General features: G+C 38.1%; 1 protein-coding gene across 1 annotated transcript in view; it reads left to right on the forward strand.

The window, feature by feature from the left end:
- The window catches only part of PKHD1 (PKHD1 ciliary IPT domain containing fibrocystin/polyductin), a 453,696-nt gene that overhangs the window by 316,439 nt on the left and 117,245 nt on the right, over window positions 1-20,012 (forward strand). The window contains exons 58-59 of the mRNA XM_036916397.2: window positions 286-454; window positions 2,033-2,190. Of these exons, the coding sequence (XP_036772292.2) occupies window positions 286-454; window positions 2,033-2,190 (327 nt within the window). The remainder of the gene's footprint in view (window positions 1-285; window positions 455-2,032; window positions 2,191-20,012) is intronic.

Genomic DNA, 20,012 nt, shown 5'->3' on the forward strand with positions numbered 1-20,012 from the left:
TAGTGTACTCACCCCTCATGGAATTTTCATCAAAACTTTGATAGAAACTATTGCTCTTAAAGCTTTAATGTGTTGGAATACTCTTCTATTTTGCATACAGTGTTTGTGTCTTGAAGAATTAAAGTACTTTAAGTCAAGATTTATGTAACCTCCTGGAACTACCTTGGACAGCTTAAGCTTATTCCTGGAAATACATCAGTATAGGAATTTTCAGTGTGCAGCCTGTATTTGTGATTCGTAATTTACATGATCTAATGTCATGTTATCTTAAAAATGCTTTTTCAGATGTTACCTTTTCTAGTTTTGTTAAGAGTTGCTATAGCAATGACCTAGATGTCTGCATCCTGCCCAGTGCAGAGAACAGTGGAATCGTGTACCCAATAACAGCAGAGAGGACCAGGATGCTAAGGATCAAGGATAAAAACAAGTTCTACTTTCCTCCTTTACAAACCAGGTACCAGTTTTTGTATCTATAATAAGCAACATTTATGAAGTATTTGACAGTCTTTGAAATCCTTAAACATGTTTTAAAAAAGGATAAAATTATCAAAGGGAATAGAAATAATTCTTTCTGGAAAGGTGTGGTAGATAGATTGAATGGCCCCAAGTCTTTTCCCCTCCTCTCTTTATGCCTGTTGTTACGTGATTTTTGCAATCTCTCCCACTACAGAGGCAGAGGCTATTTCTCTCTGCCTTGAATCTGGACTCAGCCCTGTGACTTTCTCTGGATAACAAAAGGGGCAAAAGTGATGGAGTATGAGTTTTATTGATGTTGTCTTATTGTTTTGTCTTCATTAGAAATGCTCCTCTGGGGTGTTTTGCAAATTACTGGTAAAAAATTCACTCTAATTCTTGAATCTTCCATGGAGTATGGCATCACTAGTCTTCAGAAGGAGGCTTGAGAGCCCTGTGCAGGGACTGGGAAGTAGAAGGAGACCACGTCTACCATCAGGAATCCATGAACTGAACCATGTGGCTTGGATAGATATTGACTCTATATATACAGATATGAGAACAGGTGTAACTACCGTTCTTGAACATATGACCTGACAGTTTTAGTTAAGGATCTGAAAATAGATAAGGAATTCTTTTTTCCATAAAAGAGAGTGGCAAAATTAGAAGCAGGGAGAATAGGTTACTTTTTATTTCCCACAGCACTGGGGAAAACTCCTTTAGTTGGAAGGAAAGAATCAAGAAAATCACCATAATCAGAAATTTTGTGTGTTTGGCCCACCACCTATGTCTTTGAATGCCTAACCCCGAGCCATTTCTGGTATCTAAACATTATCAGGCATGAAATTTGTGTCATTTTTCTTCTACGGTTCAATTTCCCTATGCTCATGTCTTACCCATGAGATGAAATAGTTATAAAGCTAAATGATATTAGCATCTGATTTTTGTGCTATTAATGCCTGATTCATGGTTGGTATGCAATAAATATATAATATTATTACTAATAGTACCTGAAAATATTGGATTAGGGTAAATCAATAAATGCTCTGTGATTCAATGCTATAAATGCCTATAACTTGTTTATATACCCCACTTGACTAAATTCTGAAAGTATAAGAACCATGGCTATCTTTGTGACCATTGTGTTCCCCAACAGTAAGTTTTAGGTTTTCAATAAATATTTATTGACTAGGAATATCTAATTTTACCTTGTTTGTCTATAGCACAAATATAATTGATAGTTATACTGATCATCTTAAAATACTATAAAGCCCCAAAGTTCCATAAAGAAATGATTATACTGTGCTCAGAAGATATTAGAGTTAGGAGCTTTTTGTAAAATTAGAAATCTATATAAATATTATACTTCTGGAATATCTGGTTAGTAAGAATGTCTTTACTCTTGACCATATAACTGGGAAATAACATTTTATATGGAGTCTTATTTCACATCTATATATCACATTATTAATAATAAACTCCTGTTGATTTATATTCATAAGATCAACACTACCGAGAGGTGTTTTCTTTTTGCCACTTTTCTTGATATGAGAGAGTTGCTTTCTGTCTGTCTTCACAGGAAAGATTTAGAAATACTTGTCTGCCCTGAATCCAATTGTGAAAGTCCAAGAAAATACCTCTTTAAAGATCTGGATGGGAGAGCCCTGGGTCTGCCTTCACCAGTTTCTGTATTTCCTAAAATTGAGGCCGAATGGACTGGATCCTTCTACAACACAGGTTGGTTTTATTTAAATTTGATGCCTCCAGTAGAGGGAGGAGGCAGGTGAGGGAAGCTGATTTGGCTGTGTTGTCTAGTGGGAACAAAATATCCTGGAGAGGAACTGAGTTCTAGGGTTGGGTCTGTGCTAACATGCTGCTCCGCTTACCGTATCACAGGAATGTTGAGTGACTAAGAGATGTCATGACATCATGTTTGTACCCTCCATGAGACTGCCTGTGTCTGTGTCAAAAGTACAGATTTCACAGAAGTACAGATGAGCACAGGTGAGGAGAACAGTCCTCTCACTAGCTTGGTCCTCCAGCCGGAAGCAGCTCTTGGTGCTCAGCGTCACAGTGTCTGCCATGGAACCAGCAGTTCTGGCTTCTGCGTCTACCTTTCTCTTCCACGAGGACTGAAAGCTCTCGCTCTGCAGAGGCTGGTGGAGTAGATGCCTCCTTTTCTCCACCTTCTAATTGTCCCTGATGGGTTTTGATCAAAAGATCCTTCTTTTTCCTCTTGCTTATACAACCAAAGCCCGTGTAGCTGTCAGTGTTTATAGCTGGACCCCTGGAGAGATCGTATCCCTCTACTTCCACGAACAGTAAGATTTTGAGTTTCTGTTTGAGTTCAGAGGGGAACTATTGCAGGTAAACCTAAAGAACTGTCCTGGCTTTCTCCTTACTTCATGGCTGATTCTTCTCAGATTGCCCTAGTCTCTCTTTCCCTTTTTAAGCTCTGAGTGTATGAAAGTCTCAGGGCAATGTCCTAAGATCTGTTTTCGTCTCTCCTGAGTTTTGCTCTCAAGTTTGAGGTTGAAATACCATTTATTGCCTATGACTTCCAATTTACATCTCCAGTGCAGACATGAACCTGAATTTTGGTCCGATATTCCTGACTGACTCCACTACAAAGAATATGCCCCCAGTGGGATTCTTATCTCCTGCTAAATCCACAACCTGCTTCCTGCACCTGCTAACTGGTACTGTCATTCATGAGGTTATTTAAATAAAAAGTCTAGAAGCAATCTTTTTTTCTTTTTTTTCCTAACCCACACTGTCTCACTTCTAACTGTTACCATCTGTCACCTGACAAGGGGTTAGCCTCTTAGCTGGTCTCTCTTCCACTCTTGTAACCTATAATCTATTTTTTTACATGATAGCCAGTGTGAGCTTTTCACCTTTCCAATGTCCTCCCATTCCCCTTGGAATGAAATCCAAACTACAAGCCTATGTATAAGTCTTGCACCATCTGGTCACTGCCTACCTCTCACTTTATGTCCTGTGATACCTTTTTACTTTCTTATCATGGTCTTATTTTTCCTTTAACATGATAAATCTTTTTCCACCTCAGGGCCTTTGCATTGCCTATTTCCTCTGCCTGAAATCTCCTGTTTTCACTTCTGAGTTGGCTCCTTCTGTTCAAATGATAACTCCTCAGAGAAGCCACCCTACCTAAAATAATTACTCTTCTATTATTCTTTGGCCCTACTATGCCAACTTTATTTTTTGTCAGAGTCCCATGACTTGAAGTCATGTTATAAATGTCCTTGTTGACTTGTTGATTTACTGCTTGCCCTTTTAGAATGAAAACATGATGAGGACAAGAATTTTAATGAATATTAGTTGATAGACTGATCAAGTGAATTAATTATTGATAACCAAGGAGAATACTAATGCTCTTTGCCCCAAACTATTCAACGTGGCAAGAAATTGAGGTCGTGGGTTTAAGGATTTATCTATAATATGGAATCCTGAAACCAAGACTTTACTGCTTATCTTTTTACTTGTTTCAACCATTTTCCATTTGAACAACTGCTGGTTATAGCATTTGACATTTAGAAAGTTTCTACGCAAGTCTTTTAATTACCATACAATTTCATGCTTCACTACTTTTTCATATTTCTCTTAGGTTTTTTTTCATTGAAGGATTATTTTTGCAACAGAGTGAAAAGCTCCGGGGACTACAGCATAGGTTTTAAAAAGTCAGTGCTGAGCACATGGAACATAACATGCTGTGTAAATACTCATTTTGACCTATTGGTTATATCTGTTGAATATAACCAGCCAATACATTTTTGCACAGAATAAAATTCAGGGAAACATTGAGAAAATACATGCAGAGCCATAAAAGAAAAAAAGACAAACAGCTATTTTCCCATTTGCCACTAGATCTGTTCCAATAGCTTTCTTCGTAGGCTACTCTGTGACTTGTAGCATTATTCCACTGTTTAGGTGTTTACCCCACCAAGAAAACCTCCTCATACTTTGAGTACATGAATGACTGTGAGGCTTTTCTAAACCTGTGGTTTTTGGTGAGGGTCCCATTTCTGTAGAATCAGTAACAAGGGATATGTGTCCCAGAGTATTTAATGACAATTACATTTCAAGGACTGAAGATAGTGTCTAGCTTGGGCTGCCACAGGGGCAGACCCCTATACAAGGCTTGGAATCCAAGAAGTTTATGTTGGGGGCTGAGCTCAGGGAAGGAGAGAAGTGGGAAAGTAAAACTGGAAAAAGGATGAAGCCAGTGAAGGGTGTTTATCAAACTGGTTACCACTGTGGACCCTTAAAGCTCAAGTATGGCAGGGGGACCACAGAGACCATGGAAACATGACCCAAAATTATCCCAACTAAACTATGAAGAAGCTAAGGTATTTCCACTTCAAATCCCAACTCATCATTGACTGAGGGATGCTTCTGGGAGTATTAACTCTCCAGCCTTTTGGATTTCCCCACACATAGGCCAAGTGTGCTCTTTCCTGTGGCCTGGGAAAACCTTTCTCAGAAAGGAGTAGTAGATTTTTGAAGTAGCAGTCTTTGGTGTTTGAATGCGAGTGCCAAAAACATGGGTGTGGCATTGAAAAAGTCCTTTATAAACAGAAGCTCTAAAATGTCAATTAAACTCTGTATGTGAATAGTAATGTCCTTTTGAGGAACTCTTTTCAGCGGTACTTAACACGTGCTGTAAATACACTGTTTAGGCACAAACAACCTTCTGCTGCCGTTGTAATGCTGTATATCATTTTACTTAACTCTTTGTCTTGGCTGTGAAACATGATTCAATAGTAAAACTCCATCAGGTATTATAATGTTACATACCAATAACTTTCAGTGTGTGGACAAGCATGAGCATGTGTGTGAGTGACTGAATGTACATAGGCAGGTATATGTGACTGACTGCCTTAAACTCCTCATGTTTCCTAGCTTTGTAACATTTTAAATGAAGTAGCTGTAGTTACCACTGTAAGGATTCCCACAGTAGAATCTGCTGTTTACTGCACTGAAAATACAATCTGTGTCTTTTTGCAATGAAGGAGACGGTGCATAGTAAATGGTGCAGTGCCTTCTGGGTACTAACAGGATGGTAGGGTTTTCTTTGACTTCCAAAATGTGAATAGATCCTCTTTCCCTAACTCAAGTCCCCTTCTAATTTTTTAAACCATTCTCTTCTATGCTTCTTTTCAATTCCTGTCCACAATCTGGTGAATGAGAAAAGCACAAATTTCATCTTCAGAGAATGAATGTCTATTTTGTCATTTTCTTTTTCAAGACAAGAATCTCTGATCTGTATAACAGGAAGAGCAGTGCAGCAAAGATGAAATTGGAGACGACTGGAACCAACTCTCATATTTATTCCAAGTGGCACTCAGTTTGACACACCCTTCTGTCCTTTCTCGATTTTGTTAACAGTGTGGAGTCCACTGGCTTTGAGGTTTATTTTTAATTTGAAAAATACAGATTTTATTTGCACATATGCGTGTACATGCAAAACTACCCACTCAGACATTCACAGGTCCCAGCAGGCTGTCATATACTCGCATTAGGAGCAAAAATTATCCATGTGCATCAGCTGTGAGAAATACTGTGCCAGTAGTTCCGCTATCTGTGTGACGCAGGGTATGTAGCCAGAGGAAAAGTGAGCTGTTAATTGTGTTTTGTACTTATCTCTAAGTTTGCATTTGCAGCCAACTTTGAAACATGCATGGTGATAGAGTGGAAGGCAGCTAATCCCAAACAGGAGATCCTTTAAGAAACATTTGCATTTTATTCTGGAAAGGATTTCTTTTGATTATGGAGGCAACTGACAATCTGAAAATCCAAAATCATGTAGGAAAACAAAGCCTTGGAATTAATATCCCATTCAGGTAGGACTAGACAGACACCACAGCTTTCCACTCTGGCTTCTTACTCATTTCCTGTCTGTCTCAGACTGCAAGTGGCTGGCATTGCCTCTCAGACCAGTTCATACATGTGGAATACCAGTGTTGCTGTGCAAAGACTGAAAGAAATTTGACCTTTAATTTCAAGGGCATGTTATGATTTCTCAGGCGTGATGAAGAAGGAAGGTAAAATAGAAGCTAGCATTCCTTGAGCACCTTCTCTTCATGCTGAGTGCTGAAGTTGGCATTTTCATTCATTCAGCAAATGCATTTGACCACCTATAGTCTACTGGGAAATTTCTGAGGATGGGAACTATAGTTGTAAACAAGACAACATCCCTGTTTTCATCAAACTTATATTCCAGTGGAGATATATGTGTTAGATATTTAAATTTAAATCTATATATAAATTTATAAACATGTATTTTAGAAATAATATGTATTTATATAAATAAATAGATATACAATGAAAAAAAATAAAAATATTCCAATAGCAATGAGTAGGTCTGAAGAAACTGAAGTAGGGTTTTAGGATTGAGAGGTAGTTTGAGGTGTGTGGAGTGTGTGTGTCAGGGAGAAGCTATTTGAAATAGAGATGCATTTCTAATGAGACCTACATGAGCAGAAGCCTTTTAGAAGCTCTGAGACAAGAATGACCTCAGTGTGTTCAGGTGGGAAGGGGGAGGGTGCAGTGGATAGGAGACCAGTGTGATGTATGATTTATATGTAGGTAATGAGAAGAGGAGTCTTTGGAGGGAGCCAGGAGCCAGCAACTAGAGATGCCAGGGTAATTTAATAAGATGGTCTTGGAGGGTTTTAAGAAAGGTGGTGATAGGACTTTACTCCTTCTTTGAAAAGATCTACACGCTGTGGTAGATCGTGGATAATGGCTAGGAGCCAGACTGGGGAGCAGGCAGTGCAGCTAGTCAGTTGAAGACCAGGGGGGCTTCGAGATGCACGACATGAGTGGTCCAACATACTCTTACACCAGTGTGCTGTGAGATAATTATAGAGATTTGTCATTTAGAAGCATAGCGATTTGACAGAGTAATTTAATGTCTGTTGAATCTAATAAATAATATTTGGGGCCTTATTTTGTCTAATTTGTCTGATAATTTATATATTGTATTTTAGAAAAATATTGGTCCTCAATAGACTGGAAATTTTTAAGCAAACAAAACAAAACAAAAGCCCTTGTTCTCCTTCCAAAGTTGCCTCGGTTTGGGAGGTAAATCTGATGTGCTTAGACAATGGCTCCCAAGACTGGCTTATCATGAAAAACATCCAAGATGTAGAACATTCATTTACATGTTGAGGGGATTTTGAGTCAATAAGCATGTGTGGGGCGCAGGCCTTTGTGTTTAGAACATATGCACATACACACACACACAAGTCCCTAAGTGATTCTGTCGTGCTAAGGTCTGAAAATTACTACTGTCGAGTTTTATGCTCTCTTTGACATAAATAGACAGGATTTTAAGAGCACAATATTGTTTTAAATTTTAAAATCAAGGCAGTTTCAATTTCTCATACAAAATCAGGAATTCGCTCTCTGTGCCAAGCACCAGTGGATATAAACACACTTGTTTATATACACACCAGATTTATTTCTGACAGGGAAAAGAACATTAACTAAAAAGATGTAAGAATATTTACTATCTAAATTGTCTTTGGATAGTAAGAATACATTAAACCTTTTTTCAAAATATAGATTATTTTTCCTACTATTAAAGTGAGTTGAATGACCTCAGAACGTCACTTTCATAGTATATCACTGGATAAAAATGGATTAAATGCTAAGTTTATTTTTTAAATTCTACATTGAATTATTGTATTAAAAACCTAAACTCATGATAAGCTTTTCCCACACTTTCCTTGACGTCATTCCCAGCAAAGTACTGTGGTCTGACCGAGACTTCTGAGGAAATTACCTTCAGGGCAGGTGAGTTTCCATTTTTTACCATGAAAGGGTACGAAACATTTTTCAAATTGTGTTACTTCTTGAGAAAGAAAGTTATAAACCATTGTGGAGACCTTCAAAGTGACTGGCCTCAAATCAAAAATAAAAGATTAGGTTGATAAAAAGAAAATAAAGCTGGCATTTGACTGTCAGCCTGTAGAGTGATGAAGTGGTTTCTAACTGAATAATGGAGAGTGCGAGTAACGTGGAGATGTGTTCTCAGCTGCATAATGGAGAGAGAGTGCCTAGCATTTTCTCAACTCTTTGTTGCTGGATCTTGAAATGTGTCTTTTCTTTAAGCTTTCTCGGCTTCTCTTTCTTCCCATTTGTCCTGGGAATGACAGCACGATGGTATAAAACAGCAGAAGGGAGAGGGAGGGAGAAAATGAGAGGACAGGATGGAGAGAGAAAACGGTTTGTCTGCCAATATCTATGCTTTCAGAGGTCTTTTTCTTCTAGCTAGAGGGGGAAATACCATTCTCTTTTCCCAAGCAATTATAGGCCCCAAAGATTGAAACTTGGTATATAGCTCTTTAATCTCAGCAGATATTTATGGTTAAACATTAGACTTTTAGGATTCCAGATGTCAGGGTATTAAAATATAAAGGCACAGTGGAGGCTCAGAAAATATTAGAATCTTGGGGATATGTGGCAGGAGAGACTTTTATCCCCAGCAGAGGAGGATAAAGCTTCCGTTGATACTTTGTAAGACCCAAAGAGCACCTTTCCTTCACCTTATTTGCTCGCTCCCCATGACTTGCCATGTCTCCGGATACGGAATGGCATAACAATATTTGATTGCATTCAAAACAGTTCATACTGTGAATTGGAATGATTTTCATGTGTGATTTGTAAAGGATGGTATGAAAAGGCATTTGATCCACGGGAACAATTTCCTTTTCCTTTCTTCACTCTAGACATTTTATTCCTGTGATTATCTTGTTCCTCACATCTTCCTTTAAAAACCAATACTTGTTGAGCATCCACCATGTTTCTGATTCTGTGCTAAGACCTTTAGATGCATTATCTCACTTAATGCCATCAACAGGATCTACCCTATGAGATACATATTCTTATTCCCTCTATTTTATAGATATGGAAATTGATACAGAGACATTAGGTCACATGCCCAAGTCATAAAACGAATCAATAGAAGATTCAGGACTGAGCCCACATTTTAAGACTGTGCTATACTGTCCTCAGTACCTGCCCCCCCCTGAGTTTTCCTCCTCCTTTCTCTACCTTCTCCAGTGTTAGCTCTCTTAAATCTATCAGCTTTCTTCACACACAAAGCTCTGTCTACACAGAACAGAGCAAACAGAGACTATGTAATTATTCCACCAATTATGCACCCCAACTAGCAGTAATAATAGTTACCATTTATCTAGCATATTCCATGTGCCAAGCATTATGCTAAGTGGTTTATAAACATTCCCATCTATCCTCTCAACAACCTTAACATGAAGGGCTTGTTATCCCCTTCGAGCATTTTGAAGAAATAGGGGTTTAGAGAAACTAATTTTTCATGGTCCCACAGCTAGAATGTGCAGAACCAAGATTTAAATCTATATTTGTCTGATTCCAAAGTCTGGGCTTATAACCACTTCTAGATAATTATCATTGTGTGGTCTGAATCATCTGGTGGGGTGCTATACAGAGATATATTTAACTGAATAATTCACATATTTCCACTTTACATGGCAGCAAATAGATTTTTTAGATTAAAAAAAAAACTGTCAATTACTTTAACATTTTTGAAAGACAATGTGATAACAACCACAAAAAAGCCTCATTTAGTTCTATATAAACATATATATGCACATACATGCTTATATATAATATATGGCCATTTTCCATGTACAAAGTAAATGGATTCTGTCACATCTAGGAAAGCATTTTTGCAAGTGTTAAACACTGAAGGTTATATGATGGCGATAGAGTAGTATGGGGAGAAATTTGGTCATGAGATGAAAAATTTATTATGGTAATCTTCCTGTAGCTTTCCCTTTTCCCCTAATGAACTGATGTAGGTTTTATAATTGAGTGGTCAGTGAGGACAAAGCACCACGTACTGTTGGAGTGTCCTAGAAGGGGCACTGAGGTAGGTAAGAAACCATTCCTTCCCTCATGCACAGGGACAGGAAGACCAGGCTAGGAGATGGAGAAAACTAGTTGATATGCAATTGGCACAAATTACACTAGAGAGACCACATTTGGTTGGGAATATAGACAAAGGCTCAGGGAAGGAAATGGAATTTGCCATGTGCCTAGACCTTTGGGTAAAGCTGTAAAATGACAACATGACAGAGGCAAGTAACAGTGTTGTGTTCCGAAGCAGCAGACCCAGAGCTGTTCTCTGTGTCACCATGCAGCAGCTCACCCGTGGAATGTTACCTGGTTTCCACACAAAGCTGGGTCTCTGCCACTTTATGCCCTTGCTTTGCTGTCACTCTGTTCCATGATAGTGTGTCTCATGCTCTTCTGCCATCACTTTACAAGCCTGCCTTCTTACCAGACTGTGAGTACTTTGAAGGTAAATATCTTTGAATTTTTAGTATAGCCCCTGGAACATAATAGGTGCTCAGTAAATGTTTGCTGAATGAGGGAATAAGTAAATTCAACAAATATAACTATTCAACAAAATAATCTTTATAAATTATTTAATGTGTAGTCTGTTTCAGCATTTCAAGGAATGTTCCCCATTCACTAGTCTCAGGAGATTGTGAATAATACTGTCCATGACCAAGTAATTTCAAAAACTTCACTTCCACTTTGGAGATTCATCACATCCATTAAAATATGAAAGGTTCTGATAAATCCTGCAAGTAAATTTTAAAAATGCTGTTTAAATGTGTTATCCAGTATTTCTTAAACTTTCAAACTAGAGAATACTCATTCACACTACACATTAGTGTCCCTTGGAATTAGAGTACTACAGAATGAATTTGGGGAAATACTGGCTCCTATTAATCCATTAGTTTGCAAAATACATGCCACTTTGGAAAGAAGATAAAAGCATCTTTAATTTGTATGCATAGATGGCCCCTACCTTTCACTTTCCCAGGAAGTAGAAGTTCACTCCCTTACAAAGCTACCCAACATATTTTGAATAATTATAATTGTTAGGATCTTCTTTCTATGATTTCTACCCTGTGGCCTAGTTTTCCTTCTGGTGTGACAGAGTACAAGTCTAATTCTTTTCATATTACAGCCTTTTACATATTCAAAGGCAGTAAAACAGTGATCTTTCAAACATAGAATATGCCTCTTTCAAACACAGAAATTCTAAACTCATTCTGTTAGTCAACATAGAACTGTTTTTTAGGTCTTCACTTCCTAGATAGGCTTACTTTTGATGTTCTTTAATTTGCCAATGATTTTTCTAAAATGTAGAAAACAGAACATTATCTATCCAGAAGAACATTGCCCAATAGAATTGATAATGCAAGCCATAAGTGTGATTTAAATTTTCTAGCAGATTAAAAAAACAAAATAGAAACAGATGAAAGTAAAGTTAATAGCATATTTATTAAATCCTATATATTCAAAATACTATCACTTAAGATTAATCATTATAAAGTTATTGAGATACTTTGTTTTTTTCATACATTGTCTTTGAAATTTTGTTTTTATTTAAGTTAAAAAATATCTCAATTCGGAAATGTTTGATCTTTATCTAGATTTTATAATCTTTACAATTGAAAAAAGTAGATTCACATAGACAAGTTGTTCCATATAATACCTAAACATTTTCCAATAATTAATCAGCTTTGCACTTTAAATTATAATTAAATACGATTGAATACATTTTAAAATTTAGTTCTTCAGTTGCACCAGTCATATTTCAAGGTCTAAATAGCTACATGTAGGTATGGTTACCATATGGGTGTCTTTCTTCCCTTGTTCTGGAGGGACAAATATTAAAGAAAATGGATTTTTTAAAAACTTATGTGGTGGACTCTTTTCATCCTTGTTAAGTTTTATTTTTATATGTCATCAGCTGCATCTGACCTATTTTTATAGGTCATCAGCTGCATCTTGGGTTCCTAAGATTAGAAATTAACTCCACAATTAGAAACCATTTTAGAGACCACCTAATTGGATCTGGGCATATAACTCAGTCAGTAAAAGAAAGAAGCCTGCCAGGCCTGGATTATCTCCCATTAACAGGAGCAACTCTTTAAATACTCAATCTTCCAAACAAAGTATCAAGGTTTTCTGAGACTGAGACTTTTACTATTCAAGTTAATGACCTTCTACTGTGAAGTCGGCTCACATTTCTGTGCTTTGTTGTATGAGAAGCAGTACCATCAATGTTCCACAAGAGGCGCTATTTTTGAATACCTGTAACTAAATGGAATGACTTGACTTTTTGCCATGATAATGTACTGGCTCCCTAACTCTCTCTTTTCCTCTCCTTTCCTTTCTTTCTCTCTCTCTCCACCTCACTTCACCTCTCCTCCAGGATTATTTCCAGTACTTCATTGAATAGTAAGCCATGTTCCTACTCTTTAAATTTTAATTATTAAGGAATTCTGCGTTGCTGCTTTCATTCTTTTTGTATATTAGTATTGAAAGATTTCGAAGGTAGAAACTCAAAATTCAGCTTATTTTACTCCTAAGAGAGAAGGATGTTACTGTCTTTTTGGTTATTTAATATTTTTGTGTATGTGTGTATATGTTCACTTTAATGAAAAGAAATACGTGAACAGTCTCATCAATAAATAAAACATGTATGCCTTACCAATAGGAACCAAACAAGTTCATGATTGAGAGAGACCTGATTATTTCAGTATTATGGAGCTAAAAGAGTCTTTGATCTAGTTTTCAGTTTTTTCCTCCATATATTTGTGCATTCATTTATTTAAAAACTAATGCTATTTTGTGACAGTTTATTAAGTATCCTAGAAATAGATATGTGGTTAAAAGAATAACGCTTTCAGGGTCAGAAATAGATTCAAGTGAGAATTGGATCTACTTGAGAATTTAGTTTATAAAAAAGGTGACATTTTAAATCATGGGGAAATAGAAATGGTAATGATGTTGAGGTGTTTGACTAATTATCTAGGGAAAAATATTAGGAATTCATATTTCACATAATTTCACATGGATTAAAGATGAAAAAAATAGAATTACCAGAAAATATTGGTGAGGTTATATACTCTTAGAATTGTGAAGAGCTTTCTTAACATGAATCAAAATCTAGGAACATATGTAAACATTTGCTAAATTTGGCCATATAAGAATTTAAATGTTTTGCAAAGAATATTAAAAACGAAACTAAAAAACCTGGAAAAAATTTGTAACTCACATAGAAGAGGGCTAATTTTCTTAGTATACTAGAATTTTCTTACTGATATTTAAGAACAAAAATCCTTTGTAATTTGAAAAATATGCAAAGATTCCAAAATGCATTTCACAGAGAAATAAATACAAATGCCAAGAAACATACATAAAGCCCAATTTCTCTCATAATCAAAGCACAGGTTAAGAGCTCTTACACTAAGGTGACTGCATTGTGTCCACTTACTAGGTCTGCAGCCCCAAGCAAGTTTCTTGGCCTCTCTGAGCTGCAGTTTCCTCATTTAGGAAGGGGCAATATTAATAATTTATACTCATATGATTATTGTAAGGATTAAAAGAGATAAACTCAACAAAAGTGTCTACCACTACTAGCATGACAATGATGATCACTACTAATTCATGATAATTAATAGAATTACTATTAATGCCGTTGTTTTAGCAACTATATTGGCAATGATTAAAAAGGGTGATAATCTCAGTAGTGGCAAAAGTGGGGGCTGGTTCACAAAACTTGTTCTCAAATATCACTTAATGTATCTGGTTGGCACCTGGTAACCATCGATACCTCTGGCTCAGCAACTCCACTTTTAAGAAATTACCCTAAATGTTTTTGTTGAATGAATAAACAAAACAGTATAGCATGCACAATGAAAAAGAAAGGCTCCCTTTCTCTTACCCCTCTGCCCTGCTGATCTCCAGTCCTGTGCTAAGAGGGAACTGGAAAGTTGCCATTTCTTACAATCATGTATATGTATTACTTATTATTTTAATAAGAATAATGATAGAAAAACTCATTTCTATAACAAATGGGAGTCCTGAAAAAAAAAAATGAGCTGGTTATTATGTAAAGCATGTCAAGAGAAGGGACACAGAAGAAAAGAGATTTTCCTAGACATAGAAGCCAATCTTTCTACTACGGAATTAGGGACTCCCCGTAGGACACAATTCCAATTTGCTTAACTCCCTCACAGGAGAAATATTAATAAAAATTGAATATAAGTTCCTGAAAGTAATTGCCATGGAGAAAGGGAATGGAAGCTGATTTTTCTGTGTGGTGTGGGTGACGCTCTCTTCCCTTTTGGGTGATGTTCATTGGATACAACATTCCTTGAGAATGGCCCATGTGGAAATCAGCCTACCTTGCATCTAGGCCATAATCTCTCTTTCTGTTCACATCCTTGAGAGGCAAAGGAGTAGATCCTTGAGTTACAAAAGACACATGCATACAAAATGCAAACCCCAGGCCTGCTTCAGGAGAAGCACTAAATAAATACTAGTGACCACTGCTCTGTTGCCACCATTTATCGTGGCTCTGGATGGCGTGATGACTTGAACATTTGAGCATCGTATTTTAACTGGTTCGTGTACTGCTTTTCTATTGCTGCTATAATAAATTACTATAAATCTAGTGGCTTAAAACAACACACTTGTTTTGTCTCACAGTTCTGCAAGTCAAAAGTCTGGTAGATTTGGCTGATTTTTCTACTTCAAGCTTCTCAAGGTTGAAATTAAAGGTTTGGTAGGTTTGCATTCCTTCTGGAGTCCCAAAGAATGAATCTGCTTCCAGTTTCACTCATATCCTTGGCTGAAATCAGTTCCATGGGATTGTAGAACTGAGGCTCCCATTTTCTTGCTCACTGTAGGCTGGGGGTTCATGCTCAGCTTCTAGAATTGCCCACATTCCTTAACTCATGGCCCCCTTCACCCTCAAAGCCAGCAAGCGTGCTCCTTTCATGCTTAGGATGTCTCGTGCCTTCTCTTCTGCTGCATTTCTCTGATTCCAGGCACGGAAAGTTCTTTGCTTTCAAGGGTTTGTTGGGTTAAATTGGGCCCACCCAGATAATCTCCACACTTAAGATCCATGACTGTAACCACATCAGCAGAGGCCCTTGTCATATTCACAGGTTCAGGATTAGGCCATAAACAACTGTGGGCCGTAATTACTCTGCTGACCATTGACTTTAGCTCGACTGTAGACAAAAGAATAAGAAATGAGAAATATTAGGTTGGACTACTAATGCTATCTCTGAAAGATTTCTTTGTCAAGAAAGTAATACCTAGTTTATCTTGTTTCAGAGGTGTTGTGGAAATATGCAGGATTCCATACCATTCTGCAGGTTGAGAATCAGGCTTTGATGGAGAAATTGTCAGTATAACCTGGCTTGTTTGATGTGGTTATATAACATTATGATTTTTAACAAGAATTTTTGTCTCATTTTTATTACAAGTGGCAGCAAGAAAATATTTTATTTTGCTATGCATTTAAATATGTTTTATTACATGTATTTTCAATATGACTGTTTACTATAAACTATCTTTGCTGTATTTATTTACGATGCTATGCTTCTAAATATAGCCAGCCTTTGTCTCATCCACCAATTGCCCCTGAGTTAAGGGAGCAAGCATTTAGGCATTAGTGACTCCTGGGTGTCCAGTGCCTGATGATGCTTGGTGACACAAATGTGAACTTCTATAATAAAGGAAAGCAGCTCATTTTCTCTGGCTCTCTCAGACACAGCTATGGTCCACCTAAATAGCTGAGTATGAGCTTGCAAAAGCTTAGATGAGGGAGCATTGCATTTCGTAGCAATTAATTTTGCCGAGGAAGCAGTCTGTTTAAAGATGCCTGCAGCACTCACTAAAATGGGGGTTGTTTTTCAAGGCCACCGGAGCTGCAGTGGGCACAGGCTGGCTCATCAACAAAACAACAATACTAAAATATGGCCTCCTGGGTTTTGCAAAACACAGGACTAGAGGGGCAATGAATTATGCTTACCTGCTAGAGCTGGGTGAAGACTGTAATTGTTTAGCCCCCTAGCACTACCCTGCAAGGGTTAAAATGACAGTGATATTAGTTGGCGATGGCTAAAATTGTTGGTTTGAAGCTCTCGGCAATATGCAGACTGTTATTTACCGGACTTGGTCGATTTACTTCTTAATGCAATAATGACCTGTGAAATGAAACGTGAGCTAGACAATTGTTCCTCATTGTTTCCAGTAAAACATTCTTTCATACCCCATTAAACCACCATTAATTCCATATGAAGGAGAGTCACGCACAAGCACCCAATGGTCTCTGTCTTTCTTTCTCGAACTTTCTTGCCCCCATGCTCCTGTTTAATTTTCTTCTTTTTCTTTGTATTTTGCTTTTTCTTCCCCTTTCCCTCCATTTCTCCTAATGGAATATGGACCCAATGCAGTGCATGGTGGGAAATTCCTCCGCAGGATACGGTGTTACATCTCTTCCAAAACAGGGACACGGTCTCCATTGCTGAGCTTCCGTCTGGCTCTCCATTTGCCTTGAACATGAAAAGAGCTACAGAAACAGAAAAGTCTTTAAAAACAAGCAACAGTTGTTTAGTTTTGTTTAAAGAAGATCCAGATGCCTATTCCAGATGGGTAGGTGCTCATCCTTCCACACTGGTTTGCTGAATAACCGTTCTGCCCCACAGGGGAACCCACACCAGTCCCAGGAAGCCCTCTCATCCCAGGTTCTGACTAATCTTAAACTGTTTTCCCCCGAACCAAAGTTAACTTCTCCGTAACTTAAGGCCCCAACCAAGAGGCCCTGAGCTGCGTGGCAGGAGCGGTGCTTCTGAAGCATTTCTTCTCTCCCATCCCTTTCTCCCGGCAGCCTCACAGCTGGGCTTGTCTTAATTTCCTGCACTGCAGTGCTGGAATGTCTGTTGACCCATTTTGCCTCTTGGTGTTTGTCACTGCATCACTCTCGTTTCTGAAGTCCCATTGCCTTCTCCTCTGTGGTCAGATCCTCTTCAACTTCCTTATGAGGATATTTAGAGCCCACTTGGATAAACCAGGATATTCTTCCCATCTCAAGATCCTTAATCATGTCTGCAGAGTCCCTTAGGTGATAATAAGGCAACATTCACAGGTTCTGATGGTGAAGATTTCATATATATTTATTTCAATCTGGAAAGTCCAGATCTGGTGATTTCAGGGTGTTTTCTTTCCCCTTTCTCCTCTTGAGAGGGATGAAGGAGAAAGGGGAAAGAAAATATCCTGACTTACCTGAATCATCTTGATGGCCCACATAGTCTCACAACAGATAAAAAAATATATATCACTGCCAATTTTTTAAAAATATCCTTTTTTATTTTCACTTCCAGTGTTGGAGGTAGGTTTATCATCACCATATGAAATTCTCAACAATTGATTTTCCTGCCTCTCTCAAAATTGTTCCACTTGAACATGAATTGTTCTTGATTCTTCAGTAGTTTTATAGGTGTAAACTCTGGCACTGGCCTCTGTGAGAGGACCTGGTAATTAGGCCAGTAGTCCCCATACACCCCTTCCACACAGGGCCCTGCTTGCTGGGCAGTGAATACTGCAGGTGCTTGAGCACCGACAAAGTTTGTTCTCTGCTTATGACAGGAGAAATGCCATCTGGGCCTAGCATATGACTCACTCTTGGATCTCTAAAATGGGGTTCATCACCTCACTCTTTCCTAGAAGTTTCCTGTTAAAAATGTATCTGACATTTTACTATTTGAACCTGATGTCACAGAGACCCCAAGGAGCAAATTGACTGCTTTACAGCCACCCAGCCTATCTGACCACTTTCAGTTCCTTTTCAAGCTAGTATTGTGCCCCTGTTTAGAATGCCTTTTAATAAAAAGTCAATTAAAAAAGACATCAGTAATTAGTGAAGTAAATAAATGACTAATGGCTCATTTAAAACAAGCTTCGTTTTCTTTTAAAGAAAGAAAAACTAATCGAGAGTAACCCTTTACTAGTCAGAGTAGGTCTATTGTTGTCACTATTCCATCTTTCAAGTTTCCTGAGGGCCTGCATGACCTTCAAGGAGATGCCTTCTGCATTCCAGGAAGAATGGGACTCTTCCTTCTCAGACAACCTTGGAACTTCTTGGTGACATCATTGTTCAGTTACATTGTGTTTAAAATGGTTAATTATGTAAGCATGGTGGTAACTTTCTTCCTCAATTTGATTATAACCTCCTGGAGGACAGGACAGATTTATTACATTAATTTTAGTTTAGTTTAATTAATATGTATCAATTCTCTATTACAATATCATGGTAGTTACTACTAGTACCATGGCTTCCATTCCCTGGGTGGCTCTTCCACACCAACCATGGTGTTGGGTGCTGTACATATTCTATCTTCACTGTAACATGGAAAGTAAGCATCATTTTCATCATTCTAAAAGTGGTGAAATTGAGGATCACAGAGTTCAGGGACTTAGTTTAAGATGATATGCTAAGTGGGAAATCCAGGATTTATGTCGAAGTCTATCTGAATACAGTGCCCATGTTTTTTTCTTAATGCCCATGACTCTTCCTGTATAAAGGCTATTTGGGGAATTATACATAAGGGACTGTCCTCTTTGATCCTCAAGGAGATGACAAGTTAGGTTGATAATCCAAGCACCTGACTACATTTTGAAGCAATGTAAGACAAGCCCCTACACATACATAAGTTGTACTCTGAGCAGTCTGGATGGGTGGGATTTTGACAGAAGGAAGAAAGAATTTCCCATATTAAGGTCTGAGTGTAGGACACAGATATCCCAAGGTGTGGGGTGTTTTCCTTTGCTCGTAATATGGGAAACGTTTTGAAAAGAAAGGGAGAATAGAGCCATATTTTTGGAGAGCTATAAATGCCAGACAAAAGTACTGCTGTTGACTTGAGTAACTGTTGAGGGGACTTGGGAGATTTCACAACAGAGGAGGAGTCGTGGGAAGCTCTGCTTTAGAAAGACTGCTCAGGCTGCAGGACGCAGGGTGAAGATTGGGTTGGAGCATGGGCCAGATGCAAAGACTTGTTAGGACAGTGTTCTAATTGTTTAGAATTAGAGGGAATGCAGTGAGCATCTGGAGGAGATTGATGGCAATCAGAATGGAGAGGATGGTACAGATCAAAGAAATACAAAAGAGAGGAAATAGAAAGGGCTTACTTTCTCCTGACTGCTGCGGACGGATGAAAAGAAGTCAACAGGGGTTCCATTGTCCATAGTCAGCCTGTCTTGGGGAATGGACATTCCTGTAGCAGAGAGGGGAAAATAAGAAAGAAGAGGATGATTGCCTAAGCTTTTCCATTATTGAGTTTGGGGTGCCCACTATATGGGCGGGGAGCTCTTCAGCTATCCAGCCAGGAGTTGGACTCTCTGGAATTAGAGATTGGGAGATAAATTGAAATTTGTCTAGAGATCAAATTGAAAATTATCTAGAATTAGGTGGTAGGTGAAACACTGGGGCAAATGGGATTGCTAAAGAAGGGAGAAAGAAATTAAACTGAAGCCAGATGTTGAAGAATGCATGGCATTAAGGAGAGCCTTTGTGTGAAAGTGACCAAGCAGATAAGTGATACTTAGCTTTTTATACTGTCTGTCACGGAAACAAAGAGACACCAAGGACTTCCCACTGGAGCAGCAAAGCT

The sequence above is a fragment of the Manis pentadactyla genome, chromosome 16 (assembly GCF_030020395.1).
Source record: "Manis pentadactyla isolate mManPen7 chromosome 16, mManPen7.hap1, whole genome shotgun sequence".
NCBI lineage: Eukaryota > Metazoa > Chordata > Mammalia > Pholidota > Manidae > Manis > Manis pentadactyla.